This window comes from Leptosomus discolor, chromosome 16 (assembly GCF_034619465.1).
Source record: "Leptosomus discolor isolate bLepDis1 chromosome 16, bLepDis1.hap2, whole genome shotgun sequence".
In the NCBI taxonomy this organism is placed as follows: Eukaryota; Metazoa; Chordata; class Aves; order Leptosomiformes; family Leptosomidae; genus Leptosomus; species Leptosomus discolor.
The window spans coordinates 15524014-15549387 of NC_141406.1; the positions used below are offsets into that span (position 1 = coordinate 15524014).

General features: G+C 63.3%; 3 protein-coding genes across 4 annotated transcripts; 1 reads left to right on the forward strand and 2 right to left on the reverse strand.

Moving 5' to 3' along the window:
- Positions 1-5031: 5031 nt before the first annotated feature.
- TRPV4 (transient receptor potential cation channel subfamily V member 4) lies at positions 5032-11369 on the reverse strand. 2 transcript variants are annotated; one of them, XM_086474467.1, is made up of 15 exons: positions 10993-11369; positions 9834-10006; positions 9447-9599; positions 8859-8999; positions 8442-8740; positions 7744-7923; positions 7499-7657; positions 7266-7358; positions 7003-7076; positions 6727-6892; positions 6458-6524; positions 5927-6243; positions 5682-5809; positions 5353-5474; positions 5032-5174 (listed from the first exon to the last, which is right to left on the reverse strand). In XM_086474467.1, the coding sequence occupies exons 1-15, from the start codon at positions 11367-11369 to the stop codon at positions 5032-5034; spliced, it is 2592 nt and encodes an 863-aa protein (XP_086330593.1). The 2 variants fall into 2 exon arrangements, with proteins under 2 accessions (XP_086330593.1, XP_086330592.1); XM_086474466.1 differs by having other exon boundaries at positions 5032-5189; positions 5350-5474.
- A 3917-nt stretch (positions 11370-15286) lies between these two features.
- On the reverse strand, positions 15287-17866 carry GLTP (glycolipid transfer protein). Its single transcript, XM_086474193.1, has 5 exons — positions 17764-17866; positions 16807-16868; positions 16389-16522; positions 15977-16127; positions 15287-15694 (listed from the first exon to the last, which is right to left on the reverse strand). The coding sequence occupies exons 1-5, from the start codon at positions 17864-17866 to the stop codon at positions 15512-15514; spliced, it is 633 nt and encodes a 210-aa protein (XP_086330319.1). The 3' UTR covers positions 15287-15511.
- Positions 17867-19061: 1195 nt separating this feature from the next.
- Positions 19062-24666, forward strand: TCHP (trichoplein keratin filament binding). The gene is made up of 11 exons (XM_086474016.1): positions 19062-19282; positions 19375-19570; positions 19813-19869; positions 20407-20475; positions 21295-21468; positions 21949-22061; positions 22384-22450; positions 22737-22909; positions 23764-23845; positions 24070-24255; positions 24346-24666. The coding sequence occupies exons 1-11, from the start codon at positions 19062-19064 to the stop codon at positions 24664-24666; spliced, it is 1659 nt and encodes a 552-aa protein (XP_086330142.1).
- Positions 24667-25374: the final 708 nt, after the last annotated feature.

Below are 25374 nucleotides of genomic sequence, written 5' to 3' on the forward strand. Positions count from 1 at the left end.
TACGCTGGCTGGGGGGGCTGCTTTGCCAGACCACCCCCCTCTGCTCTGCCCCGGCAGCGGCTTCCCCGGCCTGAACAATGAGCCGGTTGCATTAGGATAATAGCATTAAATCCCAAATAGCTCTGGGCAGAGGGCACGTCTCCCCGGCCCCCGCGTCCCGCGGCGGTGACATATGGCGGTGCCGTTATCCCGGCCGGGGAGGGGGCTGAGGGCGGCGGGGGCTCGGCTGCCCACTCCCACCCCTGCCCGCAGCTGCCTGCGGCCCCCGCCACGGCCGCGAGGGCACAGGCAGGGGTGGGTTATTGCTTTATATCCCACTGCTCCACCCGCAGAATCGGGATCGTTTCTCATCCTGCCCCAACTTGCCCATGGCCATCGGTGGCCGTAGGACCAATCCCGGCGGAATCCCACGGCAGGATTTGCCGGGTGTCTGGCAGCGTGGCGTCGGCCGTGACCCACACCAGAGCCACCAGCCTGAGGGGTGCGTGGGGGGGACGCCCAAAACACAGCACGGCTGTGGACGTGGGCTGGGAGCCACCAACGGGAGGCAGCGGGCTGGTTTGCCGAGGGCAAAGCTTTGTGATATTTTTTGCCCTCGTGCTGCTCCCCCCCGGCCCCGCTGAGGATGAGGACAGGGATGGGGACACAGCCCATGCGACCCCACGCCCGGAGCTGCCCCGTGGCCATGGCCGCAGACGGCGAACGCGGCTCCATTTGTCTCAGTTTTTGCCCTCTTGCCGCCACCACCGTGGCGCGCGTGGTTCTGCTGATACGGATGGCGTGCCGGGAGGGGACCGCTCCGTCACCGGCAGTGAGCGGCGTGACAGCCAATCCCGGGAACAAAGAGAAATTGGGACAAAAGGAAATTTTCACCGAGGTTAACGTTACTAGGCGGGGGCGGGGGGGGGAATGGGATGCCGTTGCCTGCCTGCGCGTTAAAATTAGACGGGCTGGTGGAAAACACTTGCTCAGATCTTTGCCGTGAAAAAGATGCCACAGCTAAAGAAACACGAGGGTGATGCGCGGTGGGGCTGGTGGGTCCCTCTGCGCCGGGCATGGGGTGGCGGTCCCGGCTGCAGCCCCTCCGTGGGGCTCCCCCCCTGCATTGGGGGGCTACAAAAAGGCGGGGGACCCTATGGAGGCCAGGGCTGCCCGGCGCAAGGAGGGGCCCCAAGAGAAACTTTGCTCTGTTACCGGTGCCCCTCGGCGGGGGGGGATTCATTAGCGCTGCCTCCATCATATTTCTCACGTTGCCATAAATCAGGGCGAGCGGCTGGGAGCGACAGCGCCATCCATCTTGCAGGTCTCGAAGTCATTACATTTCATTAGGTGGTGCGCGGGGCTTTTATTATTTAGCAGGTTCATTCTCCCCTCCGATAGCTCCCTCCTGGAGGAGGATTTCACCGCGCACGGGAAGTCTTCAGAGGCACGACACAGAATAAATGGGTCCCTCCTCGGTGGGCGCCTGCCTCCGCCCAGGGCTGCTGCGGTGCCGGCTCAGGCGGGTGCAGGTGGGTCAGTGGGGACCCAAAACGCAGGCAGGCACCGGTTGGAGATGGGGCAGGGACCCCTGAGCTGCACCCCGGCACCCGGGGCAAAGCCACCACCACCCACAGCCTTCCCACGCCCCGGCGGGGCGCAGCACCCCACAAGTGCCGGGGAAAATGGGACCAATTCTGGCCTGCGAATACTTTCCCGTTAAAATAATAATAACAATCACCGTAATTTCTAAGGCAGGTGTGCAGGAGGCCGGTGTTAAACTCAGCGGCTGCCTTTGCTGCTTGAGAGTGAGGAGGAGAGACAGGCAGTATAAATTGCACGGCTGCAAAAGGACTTAAAAAAAAAAAAAAAACCCATCTCTCATTTTGATTGATATTAGCTTCACAAATTAAGCTTTAGATTTATCTAAAAATAAATTTGCTTCCGCGCTCCGCGTTCTGGATGACAAGTGCTTTTCTCTTCCCTTTGTTGGGTTTGTCATCGCTGGCAGGGCGGCGCGGGGTGGGGGGGCGGGAGGGGGCTGTGCCCGAGCACCCCCAGCCCCCCCGGGGTACCCCCTACCGTGCCAGAGGGTGCAATAGCTCACGGCTTGCCAGGGCAGGGTGTACAAGGGCCACACGCAAGGCCTGCAGCCCCGAAGGTGGCAGAGGCATCTTGTCACCGTCGTGGCCATGGTGTCCCCATCCCCACCGAGCCACCGTGGAGCCCGGCGTGATGGCACAGGGCGCAGCGACGTTCCCCCCCCTTTCCCACATCCCACCTGCTTTCAACCCTGCTCACGCACAGCCCCTCGGCTCCGGGGCATCGGAATTTGCACAGGAGGGGAAAAAATCGGTTTATTTCCAATTACACCAGAAAATCCCATCTCTGGTGCCGTAGCTGGGGGCAGCTGCGGTGCAGAGCCCACCCCCCCGGTGCCCGGGCTCCCCCAGCCCACCCAGCCGGGGCTGGCTGCCAGGTACCAGCGGGGCCTGGCCGGGCGAAAGCAAAGTTTTATCGTTTTCAAATAACAGCCCGTGCGAGAGCAGGCGCCGGCTCAGCTCCTTGTTTGGTTATGCAGCGTGAGCCGAGCGCTGAAACCTCAGCCTCTCCTAAGTAGTGATAATGAAACTTATTCATTCCCTCACCCTGGGGAAATACTTAAACCACAATATGAGAGATATATGTAAATCACATTTAAACGGAGACAGCGCAGTTAAAGCGAGCGGTGAGTAATCAAGTTTGGAGATGGAGCGTCCCCTTTTCTGCTCTATCATTTGCTTAGAGAGCTGGGCCCGGGCCAGGGCGTCTGTCACTGTGTCACCGTGCCACCGTGCTGGTGGTGCCCACCCAGATCGGACCTTCAGACCGACACAGTGTCCGGCTGCAAGAGGAAACTGCAGCGCGGAGAAGGGAGAGGAGCAGAAAAGGAGCGTCGGGGCTGACGAGACGCGATGGGGTGGGGTGGGATGGGGTGAGATGGGGTGGGATAGAATGGGGTGGGGTGGGGTGGGATGGGATGGGATGGGGTGGGATGGGATGGGTGGGATGGGATGGGGTGGGGTGAGATAGAATGGGATGGGATAACGTGGGGTGGGATGAGATGGGGTGGGATGGGGTGGGATAGAATGGGATGGGGTGGGATGGGATGGGATGGGATGGGATGGGATGGGATGGGATGGGATAGAATGGGGTGGGATGGGATGGGATAGAGTGGGGTGGGATGGGATGGGATGGGATGGGATGGGATGGGGTGGGATGGGATGGGTGGGATGGGATGGGGTGGGATGAGATAGAATGGGATGGGATAGAGTGGGGTGGGATGAGATGGGGTGGGATGGGGTGGGATAGAATGGGATGGGGTGGGATGGGATGGGATGGGATGGGATGGGATGGGATGGGATGGGATGGGATGGGATAGAATAGGATGGGGTGGGATGGGATAGGGAGCATCCCACCAGGGCAGCGCTGCCCGTCCCACTGCCCACCCCACCGGGAGCTCATCCTGCACCCACCGGGCAGCCCCCAGCCCCCCAACTTCAGCCCCATTCCCCACCCAACCGCAGGGCACGGCGAGGGCAGCCGGGCAGGAGGGGGTCAGCAGCCTCACCCCGCAGCCCCGCACCCCGCAGGCTGCCCCGCACCCCAGGGCGGGCCGGGGGTGCAGGGGGACACCGGGGCGGTGCCCAGCTCGGCTGCAAACCCTCGGTTCGCCCCCCTGCCCAGTTCCCCCCCAGCCCCCCCCAGCCTGCCCGGCCGGGTAGGGGGCAGGCCCCGGCCCCCCGGCATTGCGCGGTGTGTGGTGCCCCCCAGTGGAGCAGCAGCCCCGGCCGGGCACCGCAGCAGTGCAGCAGGCATGCACCGGAGCCGTGCACCATCGCCATGCACCGCAGCCATGTGCTGCACCTCTGCACCGCAGCCATGCACCGCAGCCACGTGCTGCATCTGTTCACCACAGCCGTGTGCTGCACCTCTGCACCGCAGCTGTGCACCGCAGCCGTGCACCACAGCCGTGCACCACGGTCGTGCACCACAGCCGTGTGCTCCACTGCAGCCCTTCACCACAGTCGTACGCTGCAGCCATGCACTGCAGCCACGTGCTGCACCTCTGCACTGCAGCCCTGCACCGCAGCCATGTACTGCAGCCGTGCACCGTAGTCCTGCACCATCGCCGTGCACCGCAGCCATTTACTGCACCTGTACACTGCAGCTGGGCACCGCAGCCGTGCACCGCAGCCATGTGCTGCAGCCGTGCACCACAGCCGTGCACCCCACCTGCGTACCGCAGCCGTGCCACAGCAGCCACGCTCTGCTGGCCACGCACCCCCACCGAGCACAGGGGTGCCAGGGCCAGGATCTCCCAGGCAGAGCAGCCCAGGCTGGGAGGGCAACACCGGGTGCTGCAGCCACCCACGACCCCCACCCGCTGCTGGGGGCACCTCAGCAGGCACACGGGGCTCTGCTCCGAACCGCCCCGGGGCTGGCAGCAGGCTCCGGGCAGCCCAGGGCACCACGGGAGGCTCTGTCTGCAGCGGAGCGGGGGCTCAGGGCGTTGGGTGGCCATGGGTGCAGGGAGCAGCGAGCTCCTGCTTCCCTCCCGGAGCCCTGCCCGAGGCGATGCTCTCTGAGCCGGAGCCAGTCAACGCCAGGAGGAGGCGGTGGCGGCAGGTCAGTCTTTATTCCTAAATAAATAGTCGTATAAATCTTGTGCAAAAACGTGTGGCAAAAACCATTGGCCTTGGTGGGCGGTGGGGGACACGCTCCCCGCGGCAGAGGTTCCCGGCACAGCACTGTGTGGCCGATGGCACCAGCGCGGCAAAGCGAAGCGGCGGCACCGGAGCTTGTGTGTGTGAGCCAGAGCCCCCCCAGAACTGCCGGGGCAGGGCCAGAACCCTCCCCCTGCATCCAGGCTGGACACCCGCCGGGACAGCGGCTGCCGGAGGCTGCATGAATCCCTGAGGAGCAGCCAAGCCCCATCCAGCCCAGTCCGTGATGCTGGTGGCCGTACCGGGGGGGCCTGGGCAGAGTCCATTGGGTCCCGGCAGCGCCGTGCTAGAGCGGGGAGCTCGAGGCCTGGCCGTGCCGCCGCTCCCGTGCCTCCGCCGTCCCCACGGTCCCCAGCGGCACCACCACCTCCTCCGGCTGGCAGCTCTTGTTGAGCTCCACCACGCGCGGCACCACCGTCGACCAACGATCTGCGGGGACGGTGGGAGTTCGTCAGCGCGGCTCATCCCCCCCTTTGCCGGGCAGCCCCACGCCACCCGCTCCCCAACGCCACTCTGCTCCCGGGGCTCGGCAGAGACTGGACGCCGCATCCCGAGGCACCTCCCTGCAGCCCCCAGGGATGCTCCCAGCCCCCGGCGCCGTGCTCACCTCTCCGCAGCCTGCCCACGGTGTGGGAGAAGCCGTAGTACTGGTACGTGTCGTTCTTGCCTGGGTCCTCGCTGATGATGCCCAGGTTCTGGTTCCAGTGGGACCAGTTCACTTCGTCCACCCTGCCAGAAAGGTCAGACCCCAGAGGGGCTGCACGGAGGGGCTGGGAGCCAGGGCAGCAGCTCCTGCATCCCTGGCAGTGCCACCTGGCTCCGGATTAGTGCAAACTACCCAGCAAAAGAACGCGCTGGCACCCCGAAATGCTCCTCGCTGCGGTGGGCGAGGCTCGGCTGCTCCCCCCGGCTCCCCAGGGCTCCACCCGCCTTTACCTGAAGCACCAGCGGCGGTCGGGTGTCCCATCGGTGCCCTTCCCCACAGTGACCATCTCCCCCGAGCGGAAAGCTCTCCGCAGGAACACAGGGAAGGAGCGTTCGATGTCCAGGATGGTGGTAGCCCACTGCCGGGGACACCAGGGACCCCTCAGCCGCTTGGGGATGGAGGCATGGGGGGTCCCTGGCCCAGGTGGTGCTTTGATGGAGCTCAGAGTGCTGCGGTGCAGCTCCTGGGATGGTACCTGCAGCTTCCAGATGTGCTTGCTCTCCTTGGAGACTTGGCCCACGGTCTCCCCCATGAGGGCAATGAGCATGTTGAGGAGGAGCACGAAGGTGAGGATGATGTAGGTGACAAGGAGGATGATGAAGACGCCGGGGTACTTGGCACTCTCGAGCATCTCCAGGTCGCCCATGCCGATGGTGAGCTTGAAGAGGTCGAGCAGGAAGGTGCTGAAGGTCTGGCTGTCCCGGCAGGAGGGGTAGGTGGGCACCGTGCAGTTGGAGTGCTCCTCGCCGCACGACTCGCTGCTGGGACACGGGTTGAGGAGGGACACCAGAGCTGGGGGAGAAGGGACAGGGATGGCGAGTCTGGGGGGGCAGCGGCAAGGACGGGGTCCACAACGGGCCCCCACGCTGGGCAAGTCCCTCTCCACCCCAGGAGGAGGGGGTAGGATGGAGCGCGGGCTCTGCAGCCCCCTACCCGGCTGTGCCACGCGGCGCCGCAGGTCTCATCCTTCCCCCCTCCGGCCCCGGCTCACCGACCCGGCACCTACCTGAGGCGTAGCCGATCATGAAGAGCAAGTAGACCAGGAGGAAGCGGAAAAGGTCTTTGAAGAGGATCTGCGAGTGATGGAGAGCGGGGTGAGACGTGCTGGACCGCAACGCCCAGCTGCGTGCCAGCCAAGCCGCGTCGTCGGGACGGCCGGGCTGGGAGCAGGGCATCGCTGAGCCACAAGAAACTCTAAAGAAAGCACGGGGGACCCTCCTTTTGGACCACACATCTCTGCTGGGGAAGGAGAAGACCCCCCCGACCCCACCAGACCTTCTGGATCATGATGCTGTAGGTCCCCGTCAGCTTGAGCCCCCGGGTGAAGTACAGCGCGTTCATCCAGCCCAGGACCAGCGCGAAGACCATGACGGCCAGGTACGCCTCGATGCCGCCCAGGTACAGCCCCGCCGTGATGATCACCAGCACCGAGTAGATGAAGCTGGAGGAGAGCCGGGGTCAGACCCTGCACCGACAGCCACCACCGGCTGCTGCCCCCTGCAAGCGCGGGGGTGCTGTGGCTCGGGGAGACTCCAGGGGTTCCCCACGTACTAGAGGAGCTGGAAGGAGCCGTCGATGAAGAAGGAGTTCACGCCTGGGCACTTCTTCATGAACAGATCTTTGATCTGGAGGAGAGAGGGAGAGGTTGGGAGGCATTGGGGGAGCAAACCCCTGCTTGGCAGGGTCCCGGGGAGGCATTGGGGCAGGGGATGATGCCTTGGGACATGGGGCTGTCGCCCTCGAGTCGCTCCTTGCGTGGAGACCACGAGGGCTTGGCCATCCCCCGGGAGGTCCCCCTGCCTCACTGCACTGACGTTTGTGAAGAAGAAGAGGACGCCGGTGAGAAGGGTGATGATCTCCCCGGCCAGACGCAGGTAGTCGACAGTGGTGGTGTATGGGTAGGGGGGCTGCAGGGAAAGGACAGAGCTGAGCTGCTCCACTATCCCCAGGCTGGCAGGACTGCTGCTTGGGACAGAGACCTGGCAAACCCCCGCCCTGCCAGGAGGCGCTGGCCCGTGGGGTTGTGCCACGGTGCTGTGGGACTCACGGGGCCTTCCATGGGGCGGTAGTAGGCGACGAGGGTGAAGATGACCATGGCGCAGAGGTAGGAGATCACGCTGATGTAGAAGGAGACGGCCCCGAACTTGCGCCACTTGTCACGCAGCAGCTCATTGATGGGCTCCACGGCCAACATCTCGTGGCGGTTCTGGTGGGACAGGGGCGCTGTCAGTGGGGACCCAGCCCCACGGCCCCTCCCGGTGTGTCCGTCCCCCCGCTGTGTCCCCTGCGCACCTCGATCTTGCTGTTGTAGACGAGGATCTCCAGCACGGACACCTCCTCCCCGCAGGTGTCCAGCGAGGAGAGGTCATAGAGGGAGGAGTAGACGGGGCCGTACGCCCAGTCCTTGAACTTCCGCGAGAGGTGCCGGGCGTCCTCGTCCACGATCTCCCGCCGGATGATGTGCTGGAAGATCTGCCGGAGGCAGGACCGCTCGCCCCTGGGCAGACCCGCACCCAGCCCCTGCCGGCTTGGGGCACCCCGCTCCCCTCCCACCCCCTCCCCAGGCAGCTCCCCTTCCACCACTGCACACCCCAACCCACCCCCTGCACACCGGGGAGGGGCGACCCGGGGTGCTCCCGGGGTGCAGGGATGCCATCGGGGGGCTCCCGGGGTGTCGCAGCAGGCAGCCCCCCCCAGGACACTGGAGCTTTTGCATCTTTAAGGACCCCCCTGCCCACACCACCGGAGGACGAGGGCAAGTCAGTGGAAAGGACGGGATGTGCCGAGAGCCTGGGGTTGATTAGGGAAGGGTTAATTAGCCAGGTTAATTAGTAGGCTGCATGTGCATGTTTCCAGCATCATCTGCAGAGAGAAGCCGTGCTGCTCGCTGCTGGCGGGGGGGGACGTGCACCGAGTGTGACAGGGCTCAGCCGACAGCTGACGGGATGGGCAGGGCAGGCGGCTTCCAGCTCCGGGGGGTGTCACCGTACCCCAATCTTGCCGGTCTTGGCAGCCATCATGAGCGGGGAGAGGCCGTCGTTGTTGAGCAGCGCCTCCAGGTTGGTGTCGGGGAAGAGCTTGGCGCACTTGACGAGGAGCAGGTCGTACATCTTGGTGACGAACTTGGTGTTCTCGCGGGTGTTGTCGGCGATGGCGACCAGGGCGTGCAGCACGGTGTTGCCGCGAGAGTCCTGGCGCCGCAGGTCCGCCTGCTTGTGCCCGTTCTCCGTCAGGTAGTGCACGATGTGCGGCTGGTTGGTGCAGGCGGCCAGCGAGAGCGGCAGCTCGCCTGTGGGGACAGCACGCCGTCGGGGCACCCGTCGCCTTCGCCCCACCATAGCAGGGCGGGGGGATCCCCAGGGTGCAGCCCCCCGGCCCAGCCAACCGCTGGCTCCATCCTCGCTCACCGAAGTAGAAGTAGCCGCCTTCATCCTTGGGCTGGAAGAAGCGGCCGCGGGCCTGGGCGTGCACGTCCGCTCCCTTCTCCACCAGCAGCTCCACGTAGTGCTTGCAGCGGCGCTCGATGGCGATGTGCAGGGCTGTCTGGCCTGTGTGCCGCCGGCGCCCGTCAGCCCCCTCACGCCTCACCCCGCAACTTCCCCTGGGTCCCCAGCCTTCCCCGGGGTACCTGCTGCTCCAGTGCCCGAGCCCTGCTCTCCGCTGCAGCCCCCCAGGGTCCCCACTTTTGGTCCACAATCTCCCCAGCATCCTCCATGCTCCTCAGGGTCCCTGTTGCTCCGGTCCCCAAATATCCCCAGGGTACTGCTGCCCCAGTCCCCAAGACCCTCCTCCGCCCCTGCAGCTCCCCAGGGTCCTCGCTGGTCTGGTCCCTAAGCCCTTCCAGGGTCCTTTGCCCTCCCCAGGGTCCCCACTTTTGGTCCACAACCTCCCCAGCATCCTCCATGCTCCTCAGGGTCCCTGTTGCTCCAGTGCCCAAATATCCCCAGGGTCCCCCATGCCCGGGCAGGGCCGGCGGTGGCCCCACGCCCCCCTACCTCGGTAGTAGACGTCCCTGAAGGGCGAGTTGATGAACTCCCGCATGTTGCCTGTCTTCTCGGCGATGTCGAGGAGGAGGGGGATGGTGTCGTTCTTGCCCCCACTCAGGTTGAGCAGCGCCTTGGGCAGGCAGGTCTTCCCCGTGGAGGGCTCTGGGAGCGGAAGGTGCTGAGGGGGGGCGCTGGATCATGCCCCCCAGGCCATGGGGGTGCCCAGCCCCGCACCCCTGCACTCCCTGGTCAAATCCTCAGCTCTTCTGCACATCACAGCCCCACCTCCTGCCATGCCGGGGCTGTGCATCACCATCCCCACGGGGACACGGGGACCACCGGTGACATGGCACAGCCCCAGGGGGTCCCAGGGCAGGGCCAGCCCCAGGTCCTCACCTCGAAACTCCTCATCCGTCAGGCGCTTCTTGTGGGTGAGGAGGAAGGAGAGGAGCCCGTCCAGGCCGGCCGGGGACCCTCGGGAGACGATGTCGAAGAGGATGGGTCTGTTGAAGACCTTGAGGACGGGGGGCGGGTTGGGAGCCGGCCCCTTCACGCCTGGCGCCTGCTTCCTGCAGAACAAGCACCGGCACTGGGGACTGGAGCTGCTGCCTCAGTTTCCCCACCCATGCAATGAGTTTGAGGGTGCTCAGCCACCAGCGAAGGGCCCGGGGGTACCCCCCAGCCACAGTCACCCACGGGGATGGGACAGACCTCCCCACCCACAGCAGCCCAGTGCTCCCAGCATCCCACCTCCCAGTATGGCCCATGGGGGCTGGTGGGAGCCTTGCCAGCTCCCAGAAGGGGGCTGCCACATTTTGGGCCCCCGGCAGTGTCCCCCAGCAGGGATGGGCTGTGGATTTGGTGACGCTCCAGCACTGCAGGAGAAGCCAGACTGGTCCGAGCAGTTGGTGGCAGCGGGACAGGCTGGGGACAACTGGACGGCTCTGGGGACCGGGAATGAGGGGAGGAGGGACAATGGCTGCCCCAGCCAGGGATCTCCAGGGATCACGGGGGATCCCAGCCCCCTCCACCCGCCTGCATCCCTGCCCAGCCAAGGTTCTGAGCTCCCACTGGGGCACGGGGACACCCCGCTGCACCCCTGGGGTGGGGACAGCGGTGGGGGGGACACGGTGGCCGCCCCAGGTGCCCAGCACAGAGGGACATTGTGTGCCCGGCCGTGGGCTGCCCCCCCCCGGCTCTGGTTTCCTGGCGCTGGGAGGGTGGAGGCCCTCCTGAAAAGCCCTTTCATGCCGTGGAGCCAGACGTCCGCACCGGCCAGGGGAGCGGCTGGGCACACAGAGCTCCTTTCACGGCACCGGCCAGGGGGAAGGGGAGCCGTGCTCCCGGCACTGCGGGGCTGCAGACCCAGCGTGGCACTGCCAGCGGGGCTGCCTGGCAGGAGCCTCCTTCCCAAAGCACCCCAAAACCCCCCTCAGAGCGCCACGGCGGGGGTCCATCCCCATCCCCAGCTGCTGGGCATCCCCATCCCCACCGTGCTGCACCCAGTGCCCCCCACCCCATCCCTCCCCGATGGCACCGGCGTCGCCGTACTCACTCCGCGACCCTCCTGCGCCAGCGCTTGTTCTCGCTGGGGTGGTGGCGGTAGGTGCCGTAGTCGAAGAGGGAATCCATGGGGGCTTTCTTGGGCGCGGGGACCACAGCCGACTCGTAGATGGTGGTCTCCAGCAGCTCCATGGGCTTCGGGGCGCCTTTCCGGAAAGCCCCATGGAATTTCATGCGGAGGTTTTGCTTTCCATCCCCAGTGCCAGGGGGACCCCGGGCTGCTTCGGCGGGGGATGGGGTGTCCTCGCTCTCGAACAGGTTGGCCAGCGAGAAGAGCGGGAAGGAGTCATTCTGGAGGGAGCCGTCGTCCCCCGGCGCCTCGCCGGCATCGCCACCAGTGGTGCGGGGGGGGTCTTCGGTGTCTGCCATCCTCCCTGCCTGGGGGGGGGACAGGCACGAGCAGCCTGCCTGGGCAGCTGTGACCCCCAGCTCCTTCCAGGAGACCTGGCAGAGGAAAACCCAGTGTCATTCCCAAATAACCGCTGTCCCCCCCCCATCCTCTCCCACAGGGCACCGTGCCCCCGCACCGCAGCAGGTCCCACTCCAACCCTGGGTTGGGGCCAGTGGGACCCCCAGCAGCCCAGGGTCTCCCAGCTGGTCCTGCCTCCCCCGTCTCTCCTCAGTGCCCACCTACCCACCTCTGGGGACCCCTCACATCTGCAGAGGCCCCACCGACCGCGGTGCTGCCGGCTTCAAAGCGCAGCCGTAAAATGGGCGAGGGCGAGCCCGGCCCCGCTGCCTCTCCCCGCTTGTGGTCAGCTTGGGTGCAGCCCAGGACAGGGCACAGAGAGGACCCTGTGCACTTGGAACCGCCGCCCAAGGAAAGAAAACATTCCTGGGACACCCCCCCCTGCGCCCAGGGAAGCGAGGAGCTGCCACCACAGCAGGGCTGGGTCTGGTCCCCGATGCCCCACCACTCCCGCAGCCCTGGGTGGGAGCTCAGTGGGACCTGGCCCTGGGCACCCGTGGTGCCAGCACGGCCACGTTGGGCACCAGGAAGGGGACGGACACGGCACAGGAGGGCCACAGCCCGCGGGAAGGGCAGGAGCAGCGGTTGGGACGAGAAATTACAGGTTTCAGTCGCGTGGAGGGAAATGGGGCTGCAGGAGAGCTGCGCTACCGGCGTGGTTGGCCAAAGCACTGCGCCGTGCCACGGGCACCACCGTGTCCCTCCGGGCAGGCAGCGCTGGCAGGGGCACGGCCAGGCAGGTGAGTGACCCGGGGTTGTCCTTCAGTCCCACTTTGCACCAAAACACGCCTGCGGAGCGCAGCAGTGTTAAGGCTCAGCCCAGCTCCTGCCTTGGGGGAGCTCAGCCCTCCCTGCGGGTCCCGGGACAGAAAAAGCAGCCGGGAAACGTATCATTTTCTGCTGGGCTGCAGCTCTGTCCAACAAGCCATAATGGCAGGCTGGGCCCTCCCGGGGCGGGCAGGGATCTCTGCTGGGTAACGGGCTTCTAATTAGGCAGCGTGTCCCACGGTGCTCCCACACACAGCCCTGAAATCCTGCAGTTGGGGTGGGGGGGGGGACTTTGGGCAGCAGTCCCCTCCTCCCCACCACCCTGGGGGGGGACACCCAGCGGGGACAGTGCAGCCCCGGGAGCCACGGAGTGAGCCGCCGAGCCGACACGGTTTCTCCTCTTCGCTGACTTTCCTGCCATCGCCCTCGCTGCAAGAAATTCCACAAGCACCTGCCAAAGCCCGCAGGTCCCACACCCCGACCCTGGGGAAAAAAACAGGCCCTTGCGCGGCCCGATTGGTCAACAACGAGGGGCTTGCCAAGCACCCTGACCCTGCGGGTGACCCCTCTGAGCTGCCTCGGGGATCCCAGCCACAGAGAAGCACGGCGTTGGGGAAAAGCCCAAACACAGCACAGGCTGTCACATGCGGCCGGAGCCCGGGGCACAGCCAGGGAGCCACCGGCACAGGACACGGTTCCCTGTAGGAAGCGGCTGGGGACATCAGCGGCAGGGCTCGGCGGGGTGGCAGGCAGCCCCGGGGCTGGAGCCTGGGGAGACGCGGGGCAGAAGCGAGGGGACAAGCGGAAAGGGCAGCCAGGGCTGGGAGCCAGTGCCACCACCAGTGACCGGGGCAGGAAGCTTGTGTTGGAAATGACGGGCTCACCGGCCGGTGCCGTCAGCCCAGGCACTCCCATGGGCACAGCCCCTGCCAGGAAAGGTGCTGTCAGTGGGGTTTTATTTGTCTCGTTAGTTATTTGGGGTTTTATTTTTCAGACTTCCTCACCCCATGGAAGAGATGAGTCAAGGCGCAGCTCATCACCAGCACGGCCGCGGCTCTCACATCCAACACAAACCCTCCTGCCCGCTCCCTCATGCGCACTCCCACCTCTCCCCACCTTCCCGCCAAGTTACTTCGCAGCTAGACCATTATCCCCAGTTATTCCGCCACTCCAGCCCACCACAGAGCCACGGACACCATCACGGACACTGGGACGTGCAGGGACATGCCCCGGGCAGGTGGCAGGGAGGATGTCCCATTAGCGGGTAGTGCAGACTTTTGCCACATCAAAGTGTTCCTCAAACTAAAGCACGAGGGCTCTGGGTAGGAGTGAATCACTGAAACCACACCGTGTTCACCTTCAGCCCAGTGGAAACTCCTCTGGAGCGACCCAGCCACCTTCCAAAATAAACCACAACACCGCCGGGGCCGCGCTCACCTGGGCGAGAGCCACGAACTCGGCGTGGTGCAAGGGATGAACTTCAAAGCCGTTGGCAACCCCCTCCCCATAACCTCCTGCGGGAATGTACCCAGCACCTCACCCTTGGGGCGGTGAGCCCCCAAATCGGGCAGACAGGTCAGGACCCCACAGGGAGCCCGTGGGGCTGCACCTCGCCTTGCCCCAGCTCAGCCCGCAGCCCTGTGCTCACCCCGGGGGCTCCGTCCTGCCCCGGGGGCTCTGTCCTGCCCCGGGGGCTCCGTCCTGCCCTGGGGGCTCCGTCCTGCCCCGGTGCCCCCGTCCTGCCCCGGGGGCTCCGTCCTGCCCCGGTGCCCCCGTCCTGCCCCGGGGGCTCCGTCCTGCCCCGGTGCCCCCGTCCTGCCCCGGGGGCTCTGTCCTGCCCCGGGGGCTCTGTCCTGCCCCGGTGCCCCTGTCCTGCCCCGGGGGCTCCATCCTGCCCCGGTGCCCGTGTCCTGCCCCGGGGGCTCCATCCCGCCCCGGTCCCCCCTGTCCTGCCCCAGGGGCTCCATCCCGCCCCGCTCCCCGCGTTCCGGCCCGCCCCCCCCCCCCCCCCCCCCCCCCGCCCAGGCCGTTGAGCCCCGGGTTTTGCCCCAGCCCCGGGCTGTGCCCGTCCCCGTCCCCGTCCCGTACCGCAGCCTGTCCCCCGAAGGGTCCCGTAGGCTCTGGCGCCGCCGAGTCGCCGCGGGGCCGGTCCCGCTGTAGGCGCTGGCAGCACCGGGACCCGCCTGCGGGAGCCGCCCCCGCCGCTACTCGGGCACCAGCCCGGGCCGCAGCAGCCCCGGCCACTCCCCGAAAGAGAAACAGCCCCCTGAGGCACCCTCCCCAAAAGAACCCCCCAAAAAACCCTCCCTGAAACAGCCCCCCGGGATCAACCCCCCGAAACAGCCCCCCACCTCGAAACAAGCCCCCCCCAACTCTCCCGAAAACAGCCCCCCCAGCACAGCCACCCCCAAACACTCTCCCTGAAACAGACTGTTCAAGGAACAACCCTGAAACACCCTCCTCAAAACAGCCCCCCCAGGAACTGTCTGAAAACAGCCCCCCCCCCCCCCCCCCCAGGCACAAGCCCCAAAACGCCCTCCCCAAAACAACCGCCCCAAGGAACAAGCCCCAAAACGCCCTCCCCAAAACGATCCCCACCAGGAACAAGCCCCAAAACACCCTCCCCAGAACACCCCCCCCCGGCACGAGCCCCAAAACAGCTGCCCAGGCCAAGGTTACTGTGAGTTTTTATTAAATTTTTGCTCCCCGCCGGCCCGGGGCTCGGCAGCGCCGCGAGGCCGTTGGTTCATAAGGCAACGTGCAGTTCCGCCAGCCCCGCGTGGGGACAGTCCCTCGGCCGTGGCTGTCCCGGCGGAGGGGGCTCGGCAAGAGTTGGGGTCAACCTGGGAAAGTCATTAGCTCCTCCGCCGCCGGCATCATTCGGGAAGTTTCTCGCCCGGGCGAGCAGCTTCGGGCGCCCATCGGCACACGGCGGGTACCGGGCGCGGTCTGAGAGTCGGGGCAGAGCCAGGACGCCGCCACCAGCCGCGCTTCATTCCCCACGAACCCGGCGGTTAGGACCAGAAATACTCGTTTTTCCTCTTTAGTACAGAAGCTTGGGAAATCCTACGATGACGCGGGGTACATTTGCTTTATTGCTGTATTCTCGATAGAAAATTAATTTATTATTTCTTTTTTTTGGTTAAGAAAACAGGTTATCCACTGCAGATCCAGATGAGAATCAAAGTTGCCCAACAGCCAGGAGCCGCCCCAGCTGCCTCAGTGATTTAGGCAGCGTCCTTTAAGCTTAAGCCCTGCCAGTCCCGTGCGAGCTTCAGGCTTTGTAGCTCAGCTCGGCGTTCATCTTCGTGTACATCTCGTAAATCGCATCCAGGATGGGGGTGACCCTCGAGAGAAACTGATGGATCTTCTCTACGCTTTCCTCCTCTTTGACATCCTTCCCCTTCTCTAACGCCTTCAGCAAATCCGATTTGTACGGAAGAGCGTAGACTGAGCCCTAGAAAACAGGGGAAGAAGCTGTGAGGCTCCCACAAACCCAAAGTCCTCCCCATCCCACATGCAGGATTGTGGTTTGGGGTGTTCCCGGGTGCCTCCGAGCGCCTCAGGCACCCGGGAACAACCCTGAGGATGGTGGCTGGACCCTCGGAGAAATACTGCTCAAAACAGATCAGCAGCTTCCCATGTTTCCAAGTCCTTATTCCCCTAAAGCTCCTCACTGCTCGGGGCAACTGGGCTTCAGGAAAAGCTGCTTTCCTCCATGGAGACAGGAACAGCTCACCGTGAAGAGCTTCTGCAGCATCCAGCCATGGTACTTCTTCAGCGCGATCTCGTAAGCCTTCATGGCGTTCACCCGGATGAGGTTCGGATGCTCCTCGTCCCTCTCGCCGTCGGAAATGCTCTGCAGCAACACCAGCATGAACTTGAGGCCCCTGGGAGGAAGAGCGAAGACGCTGGAGTTGGGGGAAGGTGATGTTGCTTCCCAGCCTCCAGCAAGGTAATCCCTGAGCCTGGCGCATCCAGGCTTCCCAAAAATCCACACTCCCAACGCCTGCCTCGGCGTGTTCCTGTTCCTGCAGCCCCAAAATGCAGCACCCTGGCCCGAAGGGACCAGCCAGACCCACGCTCTCCACAGCGGACTCCAGCCATCTCCTCACACGGCCCCGAGCAGCCCCCCCAACGCCGTGTGTCACCTTTTCAACCACATCAGCGCCAGCGTCGCGCCCGTCTTGGGCCAAGCCGAGCCGTGCATCTCCTTCTCCACCTCCAGGATGTTCTGCAGCGTCTTGAACTTGGTGGGGTTGGAGTCATAAACCGCCCGGATTTTCTGAGGGCAGAGAAAGGTGTGGGGTGGGGGGGGGGGGTTGGCTCCTGGGAGCAGCAGCGGCGTGGTGCAGCGAGCACCTCATCGGTGCTTTCACCGGGGAACCCCGTTAATAAACACCCGCGACCGTGACGAGCTGCCGCTGAGCCCGAAAGCCCCCGTGGCAAGAAAAAGCCCTTTCAAACGCCTCCGGGTCTTGCCTCTCCGATCCCACAGCATCTCTGCCCGGGGGGGGTTCACCTCCATTTCCCCCCCCTCCCCAAGCCCTCCCCGCACCCCTTCCTTACCTTGATATTTCCAGCCAGGTCTGCTTTGACCGGCGAGTAGACGATGGGAGCCCCCAGGCAGTCTGCGGGAACACGGAGGGAGGACGATTCGTCACGAGGGGACACAGGAGACGCCGCAAACTCCCGGTGTCACCAACAGGTTTCACCCCAGCCAAGGCACCGAGACACCCACCAGCAAAGGGCTCTGCGGGCTCTGCAGTGAGCAGCCCTCCGGGACAGCCCTGCCTCCCGCCCCGGCCCTGCCAGCGACCCTCTGACCCCCTGGCACTGGGACACGGCGCCAATGTGATGGTCCGGGGTGGCACGGTGGGCACAGGACCCTCTCTGCCCGTCCCCAGCCTTGCCACGGAGCCGTCGCACAACCGCCGGCGTTGTGGACGGCGGCGGGATGGCGCAGGCCGTGGTGGCATGAGGGTGGTGACGCTGCCACGCGCCTGGCAACACCTGCCCCGTCCCCGACACGGGGTGAGCGGCTACGGGTGGGATCCATGGGCCAGCCGGGAGCCACCGGCCCCAAGCGATGCCACCGGCTGGGTCGTACCGGGGGAAGGTGGCCAGGCCCCGCTGCGGTGGCGGCGTCGGTGGGGCGATGGCGGTTCTGCCAGGGCGTGGGGACGTTTCCCAACGGGGCTGCTCGGCGGGTTTGACGGCACCGTGATGCAACCCCCGGCCTCGCCAGCTTGTTTCCCCGGGGGACACCAGGCACCGGGGGCGGCGAGCAGTCGGGCCTGGGGGTGAGCACCGGCCGGGGGTCGTGGGTGGCGATGGGGCAACCCAGAACCGGGGGAGCCCCAGGAGTGGAGGGGGGCACCAGGGATTGGGGAAGGGCTACCCAGACCAGCGGGGCCCGAGGACTTTGTGCCCGCAAAATGCCAGGGCTGGGCGCGGCGGCGGGGCCGGTATCGGCCCGGGCCCTTCCTCAGCTCCCGCCCCCATAGACGGCCGGCCCGGTCTCACCGAAGAAGGGCGGAAGGTGCGCGACGGCTTCCAGGAAGGGCAGCGTCTCGATCTGCTTGTCGGCCGGCAGCGGCTTGAACTCGTGTTCCAGCAGCAACGCCATGGCCCGGCCCGGCCTGGCCCGCGCCGCTCCGCGCCGCGCCGCTCCGCACCGGCACCGGCACCGGCCCCGCCGCCCGACCCGGCAGCGCGGCTGCCACCGCGCCCCGCCCCCCGCCTCTCCCACCAATGACCGTGCACCGTCCGCTCGCCCTCCCGCCAATCGCGACGCGGGGGGGGCGGGCCTCGCGGTGCTGGAGGGGCGGGGCCTCGCTCCCCTCAGCGCCCCGCTCAGCCCCGGGCTCCGCTCCGGTCCCGCAGCTCGGGCCGCGCCGGCGGCCGCTTTGGGCACCGGCGGGGGCCGGACTGTCCCCGCTTCACCCCCCGGGGGCACGGCGGTTCGGCCCCGGCCAGCTGAGGGCCGCACGGGTCCCTCGGCGGGCCCCTGCCCTGGCAGCCGCGGCGGGGGGAAATCGGAGCGCACCCCCTCCCCCCCCCCCCGCGCCTCCCCTGGCCGGGTGCCGCGTTCCCCGCTGCTGGTGGTCGTTAATTATTTAGGGGAGATAAATTTTTGATAGGGAGCAGATGGGTCGGTTAGCGCGTCCCCGGCCTCCTCGGGGCGGCCTGGCCTGCGCCGGGAAAAGCAACCGGAACCGGGAGTGATTAATTTTAAATGCCTCTGCGAAGGGCTTGAGGGGGGGGACGGGGACGGACACACACACGACCGGGAGCTGCGGCCGGGCAGGAAGAGCTCAGCTCCCCCGCAGCAGGAGAGGGGGCTCATCCCCCTGGGGAGGGGGTTCACCAGCCCCAAATCGGGTGGTTTTGACCGGCCGTTCTGGAAAAACCGGTCGTGGGGCGATACCGATCTCTGGCCCGCAAGGAAGGTGCTGGAACGAGGCCACAGCCGGGAGCCGCGTGTAACCGACCCGGTGCCCAGACACCCCCGTCCCGGGGTCCAGGACAGGCAGAGGCCGCCCCGGTGGGGGTTTGGCACAGACCGAGCTTCGGGAGGCGGCAGAAACGCCAACCTTTAACCCACCTGAAATACTGACGGCGCCATCAACCGGCCGCCCTGCGGGCTCGCACCGGGCACGGCGGTACCGAGGGGCGGCAGAAGCCGGTGTCCCCCTTCCCCGCCCCGAGCCGGGTGGGTGGGTGCGAGCCGGCGGGGGAGCGTCCGCCCGTGCCAACCTTCCCCCGCGAAGCGCGTCGCGGCGTGTCCCTCGTCGGCGCCCGTAGCGGCCGGGAGCGTTGCCATGGCAGCGGCCGTTGGCCGCTGGCGACGGAGGAGGATGGCGCTGGGGTGGGCGGCGCGGAGCCGGGTCCGGGACCCGGAGCGGTGGGTCGCCGAGCGGCGGCGGGAGCTGGAGGCGCGCAGCCGGCAGCAGTGGGAACGGGCCAGCCGCTCCTTCGCCCAGGCCGCCATTTGCTGCTCCAAGCAGGCGCGGTGGAGCGCGCCCCGCGCCCTCCCGCCCAGGTACGGGCCGGGCCCCAGGGGAGGCCGCGCCGGGCCGGGCCGGGCCGGGCCCCGGCGGACGCTCCCCGCTGACACACCGGGTGTTTTGGCAGCGCGGCGGCGGTGAGGCGGGAGGAGGAGGAGGCGGCGGCGAGGCTGGAGCAGCGGCGGGAGCGGCTGAGGCGGCTGCTGGGCGAGGAGAGGGAGGCGTTGGCGGCGGAGCTGCGGCGGAGCCGCGGGCTGGAGGCCGTCGGGATGAGGCAGCGGAGCGAGGAGCTGCGAGCCGGGCGGGAGGAGAGGAGGAGGAAGGTGAGGCGAGCGGCGGGGAGGCCCCATCCTTGCAGGGCGCCGGGAGAGACCTCGCAGCCCGGGGCTGGTTCCTCATCTCTCCCGACGCCGCTCCCGGGCTTTAGATGCGCAAGTTGGGGGCTGGACAGAAGCGCCCCGAGCAGTTTTCCAGCATTTGGTGCGCCCTTAACCAACAGCTGCCGTGGGAGGGTTTGGTATCTCGAATTCCGTGTCCTGGCATAATCCAACTCTCGTGTTTCCAGATCGCTGAGCAGCTGCTCTACGAGCACTGGAAGAAAAACAGCGCTGAGCTCCAGGAGGTGACGTTACTTTCTTTTTAGTCCCTGCTGCCTTGCATTGAACCAGTTTTTAACTCGAAAGTCATCCTATACCTACTGTTGTCACTCATCTTGAATTGCGGCGATTGTCCCAAGTTCTGATAAGCAAAAGGCAAAGACGTAAAATGGCTCAAGTCCCCTCAAAGCTGATAATTCTCCAAAAACAAGTCAGCAGTCTGTCCTGGCTCAGAGCAGATCGCCAGTGCCCATGATGTAAATCCCTCAGGTGGTTTTTAAAGCTGTACCTGCCATGTCCGTGGTGCCTCCTTATGCTTTATCCTGCTGACCTGATGCTCTCGCTGCCACAGCTCTGATTTTGGGGTTGCTGTAGTGCTTCCCAGAGCTGGCATGTGACCCTGACCCTCAGCTTGGGAGCTGGTGGGCACCAAGGACGCCCAAACCCACCTCTGCAGAGGGAGATTCTGGCGGGACTTTGGGGCTAACGGTGCCCCAGAGAGTCCAGGGGATCCTGCGGGATGGGAGAGCCGCTGGCACTGATGGCGCCTGTGTCATCTACAGGTGGAGTCGGAGCTGCACAGGAAGCACGTGATGGAGGCTTGGGGTGATCAGCTAACGCAAAAAACCAAGGTATGCTGGGGTAGCCCTGGTGTTACTGGTCACTAGGGCTGGCTCCTGAAACGCCTGAGCAGTGGAGCCGTGACGCTATGTGCCCAACTGGCAGACGGCTTGCCCTCCTGTACGGACGTGGCTCACCTGTGGAAGGAACAGGAGTCAGCCGTGCTTTTTCCTCACACGCTTTTTCCTCACAATCAAATAACTACTGAGGTCGCCCGCTCGTTCCCGTAGTGATGGGGAGTTCTGGAGTCCGCACAACGGTGGGAGCTGCTAACAGGGAGGCTGATGTGGTGAAGAGCCATCATTCCTGTCTCACAAGTATCCGTCTCCCAGCAAATCCAGTGCTGACCGCTGAACGGATGCGTTGCAGGGTTCCGTGTGGCACTGGGCGCTCGTCTGGCAGTGAACTGCCGGGCAGAGCCAGTGCGAAGCTGCAGGAGCTCAGTGTTGGAATATGCACACACTAGATGGGGGAATGCAGTGATGTTGATGTGAAAGAACAAAAAAAGGCCTTCAAATACAGATTTCAGAGTCAACTAAAACCAGTCTAGGGTGTAGTAGGAAAATGTGAGTGTATTTGTGAGGCCGCCTGTGCGTAGCGTCAGACCTGTGCAGGGTCCTGCAAAGGACGTGTACAACTGGTAGCCGTTTTCAGGCAGGGGTCAGCAGACAGTTTGGCTTTGTCCTTATTGCCTTCTTAGCACCTTTTGTTCCATATTTTCCCAATACGTGTCAGCTCATAGGAGTTCAATTTGTGGATTTCCTGAGCCAGAGTCTGTTTCTTTGCGTTAGCCTAATGGTAAATGTCGTGTTTTCTCTTGGCTCGGAAAGCAAGAGGCAACTAAACTCGAAGAGAAAAAGCGTTATGAAAACGAATGTGAAATTGCACGAAGGGAAGCGCTGGAGAGAATGAGACAAGAGGAAGAGCAGCGTCGGCTGGAAGAGAAGCAGCAAGCGGAGACGTTGCTTCAACAAATAGAAGAACTGAAATTACAGGAGATGGAGGTAAACTTTAGTTTCTCCTCATTTGAGAAGGAAATTTATTATTTCCCTTGGAAATACAGCAACGCTGACTGACCTCTTCCCCCCAGGTTTCCACTAGATTAAATCTAGAAGGAAGCTGCCTGTGACATGATTGCCGTTAGCCACGTAGACCTCTCCCCTGAATGCCGGTATATTAACTGCATCCCAGTAGCTTTTGTTCGCTCCTCTTGAAACGTGAGCACCCTTTTGTGCTGTACCAGATGAGAAACAGGGTTGTAGAAACTTCTAAGCGTGACAGGTTCAGGTCAAAGGCGTTGGCAGTCGGAGCTCCTCACAGCAGGAGCCCCCACGGATGACATGAATGTGGAATAGTTACAGCAAGGAGGATTCCAGCTGCTTGCAGAGGAGCAGAGCGGGGCACTGACTCCTGTACAAAGGCTTTCTCTGGGATGTCCGAGCTCTCTGATGTGCTCTTTCTTGGTGGTTGTTTTTTCCTTTTAGGCAACAAAGCTGAAAAAAGAACAAGAGAATTTATTAAAGCAGCAGTGGGAGCTGGAGAACTTGGAAGAAGAAAGGAAACAAATGGAGGAGCACTGGAAGAAGAAAGAGCTTGGGTATGAGACCGAGCGTGGCTTGTTTCGGCAGGGCTTGGGTAGAATCTGTTCCTACGTCCGTGACAGTCCCTGCGGCACAAGGGGGTATTTCAGACAGCAGCGGTGGGTGGTGAAAGTTTGGGTGTTGATGGAAGTGCCCAGAACAGCTGACGAGCAGACACGCTGGTGTGTTCCCTGTTGTTCCTGTTGGCAGCAGCAGGTGCCTCTGTTGTCTGTAAGTCACCTTGTCACAGACGTACCTCCTTGAGTGCTGGTGTGTAACAACGTAGGGATGGCCAGTCAGTTTGAATATTTTCTTTTTTTTTTTTTTTTCTTCCTTCAGTCGCTTTTTGAGGCAGCAGTGTAATGCCCAGTTAAAGAGACGAGCCCAGCAGATACAAGAGGAGCTGGTAAGAGAAAATACCTCTTGATTTATACATCATAGATACTGTGTGCTGAAAACACTCGTTCTTTGTGTCTCATTTCTGTGTCTGCCTCTGATGCCTCGAGACAATTAGTTAAAAAGCCCCTTCCAGCTTGTGAACAGGGCTGAAGGGAAAAGGTGACGGAGAAGGCGTCAGACTGAATGTCTTCTGAGCGCACCCTTGACGCTGTCACCAGTAACTTGTAGAGGGCAGCCCTGCACACAGGCTGGAAGCCTGCTGGGTAGTTGTTCATCTTGTGGCTTTTCTCAAGGAGGCAGACAGGCAAATCTTAATAGCCCTCCTCGAGAAAGAAGATGAGGACCAGCACCGCCAGTCCGCGCGACGAGAGCAAGCTGTTGCAGACGTTGCCTGGATGAAACACATCCTTGAGGAACAGCTCCAGTTGGAAAAGCAGAGGGAAGCAGAGCTGCAGACTCTTTTTAGGTGAGTCTGCCCATCGTCTAGACTGCACGAGCTGAATGTTCCTGGCTGGCAGAGCTCCATTCATGTTGGTTACACAGGCTTTGAACGTGGAACGGACGGACAGACCAAAGCTTTTCTGCCAGGACAGAATCAAAGCCTGCAGCTGTTTTTCAGCTACCTCAGCCCCAGACCTAGCCCATAATTTCTGTTACGTTAGCGCTGACGCAACAGCTTTCAGGTAGTAACGCAGAGACAGCGAGAATTACCTTTTAGCTGCGAGTAATTTTTAACCAGCTTTCAGTGATCCTGCATTACTGACCTGGAGGGCTTTAGCCTAAGCGACTCCCACACCTGCCTGTTGTTTCCTTGTGTATCTCCGAGCTGGTACATAAAAGCTGCCTCAGGTTCAGGCTCACCTTCTGCTCTCCCCAGCGCAGAGAGCGTCTTCACTGGTGAGAGGATGGCGCGTCCTACTCTCAAGTTTTAGTTCAAGGTTTTGTTGCAGAGAGATTTGCAAAATCTTCAGCTTTTCCAGCAGTGCCCTTAACCACCCACCTCCCGTGTGAAGTAATACCCTTGTTAAGAGGCAAGCGTCCTCCCGAGGCCCTCCTGTGCCCGGGGCAGAGGAGTGCATCCAAGAGGTCCTGCTGCAGGCCAGCGTTTCCTTCGGCACGTTACGTCCTCCAGGGAGCTCAGAGCGGTTCTCTGAAATGGGCACGGGTGGGGTGGACATGCTGGTGGCCTGGGAGCAAACGTGAAGAGAAACCTGAGTGCTCCTCTGAAGCACAGGGTAGCTTGTCTCTGCCCGTGGGGTACATAGGGGATTTTTAATGGTTAATAGTAACCCGAGAGAGAATTCTTCCTCTCTCCTTTAGAGAAGAAGCTAAACGAGTGTGGGAGAAGAGGGAAGAGGAATGGAAAAGAGAGAAGGCGGCCAGAGATCGCCTGATGAAGGAGGTGATGACCTTTTTTGATGCAGTGTCTCTCTTGGTTCGATGAAGCCAGCATTCCAGCTGTAACACTCCACCCTCCAGAAGGTTACAGCCCTCAGTACCCGGGGCAGGATTTTTCTGCTTGTCCTATACGTTTTGAGAGCTGTTTAACCATCTGCTCCCAGATCTCCCCAGTTCTAAGGCTGGTCCCTTCCTTATCTTCTCCCTGAATTGTCCCCCTTCACAAAGGTCCTTGCAGGCAGACAGCGCCAGATCCAAGAGAAGATGGAGTTAAACAGACGAGCCCAAGAAGAGTCGATAAAGTACCGAGAGCAGCTGATCAAAGAACTTGAAGAGGCAAAAGCCCTGACTAGGCGAGAGAAAGAGCAGCAGGAGGAACTGAAGGCAGCCCGCAGGCAGGAGCTGGAGGCACAGGTACAGCTCGCTTTCGGGTATGCACCCCCTACTGAAGGCGCCCGATTGCGTCCCATCGGGCTGCGACAGCCCCGTCTTCTCTGTCCCCAGCTGAGCGAACGCCGCTTACGGGAACGGGAGGAGCGGCAGCGCCAGAGGGAGGAGGAAGAGGAGGCGAGATCCGCCCGGCAGCGCTGTGAGGAGTCGGTGCGGCGGGAGGCCGAGCGCATGGCTCAGCAAGGGTATCGCCCCAGGGTAGGTAGCGGCGTGGAGGGCAAGGCCGCGTGTACGGCCCACCCCGAGTCGGCCCGGCGGGGAGGGCGGCAGCACCACGCCAACAGCATTCTCCTCGTTTCTGATCTGCGCCTTAGCTGCCACGCGGCGCCAGGGCACAACGCCGGGCCCGTTCCTTTCCCTGGTGCTGTTTCCTGAGAGAGGTCTAGAGTTGTCTCTTACAACTTGCTTTTCTTTCACTGAAATCGATGCTTTAGGTCCCAATTTTTAAAGAATTTTTGAGGCAGACTCGTTGCCGCTGCCTCGAGTGTTATTCTAATTAATTATTTTCAGCATTGTCAGCTGCATTAAGGCAGTCGGTACGGCTCAGCTCAGCGTCTTTGCATCTTCACGTGCTTTCCCTCGCTCTAAAAGCGAAGCTGCATCGGAGCAACCCTACCCTAAGCCACAGGCCCAGCAGATGGTATTTTTCAGACTGAACTATGCGCTAGGCTGCGGGGTCACTCACCTCGCCGTCATTTATTAGACAGTAGCTACTGAAGTCCGAGAAAGCTGGGAGGAGCTGTTGCTGCCTTAGAGCATCAACTCTTAAACGTGACCACTGCCTTTTCTCAGAGGTTACTCTGTACTCTCCCAAGCAGCCCTTTGCAGGCTCAAGAGCGCGCGTGCAGATGAATTCTGGAGCCCAGAAGGTAGTTATGGTCTTTGTTCTCACCCCTCAGCTCCACAGTTACCCAAAAGCAGCGTGGACCTGAGGATTCTTGCCCTTTGCTTCCGAGGAACGAGCACTAAATACAGTTGCAGACTACAGAAAGAAAAAGTTGAAGAATCAAGGAACTCTGAAACAAGGGTGGCTTTGGAGCAGCCTGCAATGATGCTGAGACCCAATGCAGTAGATTCCCGGAA